This window comes from Hibiscus syriacus, unplaced genomic scaffold (assembly GCF_006381635.1).
Source record: "Hibiscus syriacus cultivar Baekdansim isolate YM2019G1 unplaced genomic scaffold, ASM638163v2 tig00110999_pilon, whole genome shotgun sequence".
NCBI lineage: Eukaryota > Viridiplantae > Streptophyta > Magnoliopsida > Malvales > Malvaceae > Hibiscus > Hibiscus syriacus.
Genome location: NW_024062946.1, coordinates 33,906 through 39,097, shown reverse-complemented (window position 1 = coordinate 39,097; position 5,192 = coordinate 33,906). Strand labels below are relative to the sequence as shown.

Here is a 5,192-nt window from a genome sequence, read left to right as displayed (position 1 = left end):
TTGTGACAAATATTTTATTGCGATAAGTTAATTATAGTAACGAAATTTTATTATTACAATAAATACTATACTATGGTAACGAACTCAATTTTGTCGCAATATACTTTACATGACAAGGTTGTTCTAACAAACATGGTAACAAATAATATTGTTCATAATAAATATATCGTGACAAATTTAGTACTTTTAGTGATAAATAATTTTGTTGAAATAATCTAAATTTCTTGTAGTGAAAGTTTGAGGATAAATTTAGAATGAGTATTATAGTTTGAGGATGAAATCAGAATATTCAAAAGTTTGAGGATTAATTTAAAATGAAGGTCATAATTTAGAGATATATAATACAATTAACTCATAATTATAAGATAATATCTGCTCGGAATTTTTTGTTTTATAATCGTAGACGAAAATTTCAGGATACAAACTTGTAATAGGATTATGCCATCCATGACCTCAATGGCTGCACTTATGGCTTCATGCATGGACTCCACGTCGGCTTGTAATAGAATTATATATCGTTAATATCAGTGACGGAGCTAGAAATATTCTTTAAGGTGAGCACACATAGGTCTACAAGCACTGTTGTGGTTTTCAAGCATTGACGCATCATCAAAATGTAAACGTAGACTTGATTCACAGTTTAAAATGTTATGAGATAAGATTTTATCGTATCTCTGAGTTAGCATATTAGCGTCCAGCTTAGACGGTTGCCAATTTTTTAACGGAAAATGACGGGTTTAGAACATATGAATAATCAGGTGAGCAATTTTTTAACAGTCGAATGACTCAACAATGCAACACCTTATAGAAAAATAGATCATTTGTGTATTTTACACATTCTTATATTTATTAAAAGTGTAAACTACACGTTTAGTACTTAAACTACCAATTTTGGTCTGCTTTAGTACCTAAATTTTTAATTTTTTTCAGAATCATACTTAACGTTTAGTTTTAATTTTATTTTAGTACCTCACTGTTAAAAACTTAACACATTTAGTACCTAAACTATCAGTTTTGGTTTATTTTAGTACCTAAACTTTCATTATTTTCAAAACTTAACGTTAAATTTTGAATGGAGATACTAAAATGAAACAAAACTAAACTATATGTATGGTTTTGAAAGTTTAGGTACTAAAACAAAGCAAAATGATTGTTTAGGTACTAAACGCATAATTTACCCTTATTAAAAATATTTTTTATAAATACTAAAAAACTTAAAATTTTACCAAATAAACCCTATGAGCCGAACCCAAACTTTTCTAAAGAAGACATAAGAGCAGCCTATCCACGGCCAATTGTTGATACCTGAGCATCTATATTCACGACGGACATGGCCACCTCAGCTCTAGCATTAGCAAACCTCCATTGCAACATCCTGTTATACACAACTCGAAATTGATGATACTCTTCTTCTTGTATAGGTTACACCTTCTTCTGGCCGCTGAAATACTTTAAAACCCCAGTCACACGGCCACTGCCGCCGCCGCCTTTGGAGCACTTAGCCCTTACCTCAGTCGTCCTAAAAGAAAACCCTTGCGGCTCCACCGCCACCATCAATGGCGAAGTCCTACCCGGAGACAATGCCCATGCAGACGGAGAGGGAGAATTCGTGACCGGTTTTGATGATCCCTTTGTTTTCGAACCGCCACGCTGCAAGAACCTAACGAACCCATCTCTAGTACCACTCTCTTGATTATTACTCTTCTTCTGCATGCTCCATACGACGGCCGTGGGTTTGATATTCTCTCCGTCTGTTAGGGTTCTTGACCTCGGTGTCGACTTCGACCTGTTAGCCTGGAATGACATAAGATTATATGTTAGGGAAAAATTATAAAGAAGATAATTTAAAATTTCTAGGGTGACTGTGACAGCTGTCCTGCATGTTAGTTAATCTTGGGGTTGAGTTGATCACCGACGGTTCCCTTTTTAGGGCTGTGGTTCCACTTCGACTCCGCAGTAGGTTCGGTGGCGACACAGACCTCGCCTCCTATTGATGGCGGCGCGTGGAAGGCTTGACATGAGGGAAAATAGTCTTCTCCTCACCAAAATTTTCTTTTAAAATTAATTAAATATTGAATATAGTATTCAATAATAATATAATATATAGAGTTTGTTTATATATTTGATATTTGAACTAAGTACATCTATAAATTTAATACTTAAAACATTTAATTGGTTCTTATATGAATCTTAAAATTCTAAAATATATGTTCGAGTTTAAATTTGTGTTTGAAGTGTATGTGTTTTTAAACTGATACTACCTTATAATCATTCTAAACTATTTAAAAAAAATTAAATATTAGTTACCGAGGACACGAGTTCGAGCAGTATAGATGCTAGGGGTGCGAGCAATGAATGTCGAAAGATTTAGAGTTTATCTTTAAACAGATATTACCTTATACTTGCTCATATTAATAAAAAAAATATTAGTTCCTCATTATAATTTGATTAATGGGCCTAGGTGAACAAAGTGTCAATGGATGTTAAAAGCAATATGACAATGGTCGGATTGAATTTTTGGTCTATCCAATTTCGACCTATTAACGGATTTGAAAGATTTCACCCGACCCGACACCTATCTCTAAATTTGAACTAAAAACCTGATTTAACACAACCCCAGCCCACTACAAGTTTTGAAGGATCTTCCCCGACCTAACACCCAACCCTAAATTTGGCCTAAAAACCTGATTTAACATAATCTGAGGGATCAGTTCTAAATTTTCATTATTTTTCTCAACTACTCTTTTCTCATCATTTCTTCAACTTTCTTACTAACCAAATAAACAAACAAACATAAAAATAAACTTAAAAATAAAACAAATTGAAAAACTAAACTAAACTATGAAAATAAATATAAAATTTTTAAAAATAATCTCAAAAATAAAATAAAAATTAAAGAAACTTAATTCAAAAATAATACATAATCTTATAAAATCGGGTCGAGTCAAAATCTGCTCGACGGTTAAGGCAAAGGCCCATCCTTAAAAGCAATATGGCCCTTAGTAGGACTCCTTATCTAATAATGAATGTTAATATTCTTTGCATACGGTAATGTTTGAACTTAAAATATTAAAAGATATCAATAAATTCTTTAATTAATGATACTATCAGTTTACATTTACGCTGACAAAGCTACTTAAAATTACTACAAGACCGTTAAACTCCGGTTTCTCCAGGAACCGATGCTTGATCCCTGAAAACAACGTTGTCATACACAAGCCCGGCAACTGCCGCCCCGATCAATGGTCCGACCCAGTAAACCGCCTGGTTCTTGAACCGACCCGCAACCACCGCCGAACCAAACGCTAATGCAGGGTTCATCGAGCCTCCCGAGAACGGCCCTGCCGCCAGGACCATGGCTCCTGCCATCACTCCTATCACCACCGGTCCACTGCGACCGTTCCTCGGGTCACTGCCTGCGTAAACCGAGTAAACCAAACCGAACGACAGCACTCCTTCCACCATCGATGCTCCGAACCCGGTCATTTCACTCGCTATTGTAAATATCGGAACGTCCTGCAAAAAAAAAAAAACATTGGTTTTTCGATAATGGATGAAAACGGCTTCGTTTTGTTTTTTACCTGAGACACGGTGGCGACCTTCAACAGAAGACAAGCCATGACGGAGGCCGACATTTGAGAAACCCAGTAAAACAAAGCCGTCGAGACACTTATATGGCCGCCGACCGCCATCCCGAATGTGACGGCGGGGTTCAAGTGTCCGCCCGAAACGTTCGCCGCCACGAACACCGTCGACGACAGCGCGAAAGCGTTCGCGATGGCGACTAACACCAGACTCGCCGGACCGGCTGCCGTTGCCGATTCCGACGTCAATTTTCCTGGTGAGGAAAAAAAGTTGAAGATGGTCTTTTTTTTAAAAAATGAAAAGAATACAGCCATTAAAAGAACTAACGTGAAGCCATGGCGGAACCGACGACAGCAAACACGTAGAAGAATGTGGAAATGAACTCTGCAAGATAGGCCCTGAGTGCACCGGCGGTGACTGATTGCTTGAAACGGGAAGTGAAGGACGCTGCAGCCATTTCCGATAGCCAAGAAGAAGAAGATTATATAATTTTCTGATCACAGATGAAAGAAAATTCCGATTTGTTCTGCGTTTGAGCGTTTAGAAAGATGAATAGATGAAGGAGAAGGGAAGTTTATATAAGAAATCAAAGGTTGCATGCAACTTTTTGAAGTTCAAAAATCAACGGCCCCCACTAGGCACGCCGAGGCGGTGTATTTGGTGACGGTTTATACCGTTGCATTGATTTAATTTGAGGGTAAACTGTATCATATACCACCAAAAATTATGCGTTTTTACCGTTCATATTATTTAACTTTTAATTTTGTCAATTATAATATTAAATTTTGATTTTTATTTTAATTACATCTAAATCGTTAACAACACAATGATGTGGTTGACAATTGTCGACGTGGCTGACGGCTGTCGACGTAGACACATCACCAAAACAACACTATTTTGATCTTATTGTTAACGCTTTAACAGTTTAATGGTATAATTAAAACGGAAAATCAAAATTCAATATTTTAATTGATAAACCAAAACTCCTAAATTTCAGTACAATTTTTACCCTTAATTTGATGAAGTGGCTTTGGGACCATCATATTAGATTATTGAGTTCACAGATAGTTTTCTTGCGTCCCTTGATTTTGATATGCAGTTTGTCGACGGACTTTTAATAGCTGTGATATCCTTCTGTGATACGCTGATCGATGCAGTCAGATATAGTCGTATATAATTTTGTTCGAGTTTTTTAATTTGATTTTTAACATTTTTCTTATATGATCATTGTATGATATTAAGTTATTAATATTTTTGTATTAATGGTTATAGGAAATATCTTAATAATATGTTTAGTTTACATTTATGATTAAAAACGTTCGTTATAATTTTATACAACATATGAATATAAACTTATTTTGTATTATAAGAAAAAAACATTTGAAGAAAAAATAAAAATTCATTCATTGGACACTATCTTTAAAATTATTAAATACAAAATATAATAATTTTAGTTTTCTTTATTATTTATGAAAATATCTTTATAGATTTAAATATATTATTAGTTTCAATCGTAATTTAATTTAAATATTAATTTTAATTATTTAAATTGATATTCAATATCTCAAAATTCAATAATATGATGATGGTGGAATACTTATTTATAC

General features: G+C 34.6%; 1 protein-coding gene across 1 annotated transcript; it reads right to left on the bottom strand.

The window, feature by feature from the left end:
* Nucleotides 1-1,422: 1,422 nt before the first annotated feature.
* Nucleotides 1,423-4,054, bottom strand: LOC120149256 (probable aquaporin TIP5-1). Its single transcript, XM_039162107.1, has 4 exons — nucleotides 3,913-4,054; nucleotides 3,582-3,838; nucleotides 3,181-3,516; nucleotides 1,423-1,794 (listed from the first exon to the last, which is right to left on the bottom strand). The coding sequence occupies exons 1-4, from the start codon at nucleotides 4,040-4,042 to the stop codon at nucleotides 1,423-1,425; spliced, it is 1,095 nt and encodes a 364-aa protein (XP_039018038.1). The 5' UTR covers nucleotides 4,043-4,054.
* Between the last annotated feature and the right edge of the window lie 1,138 nt (nucleotides 4,055-5,192).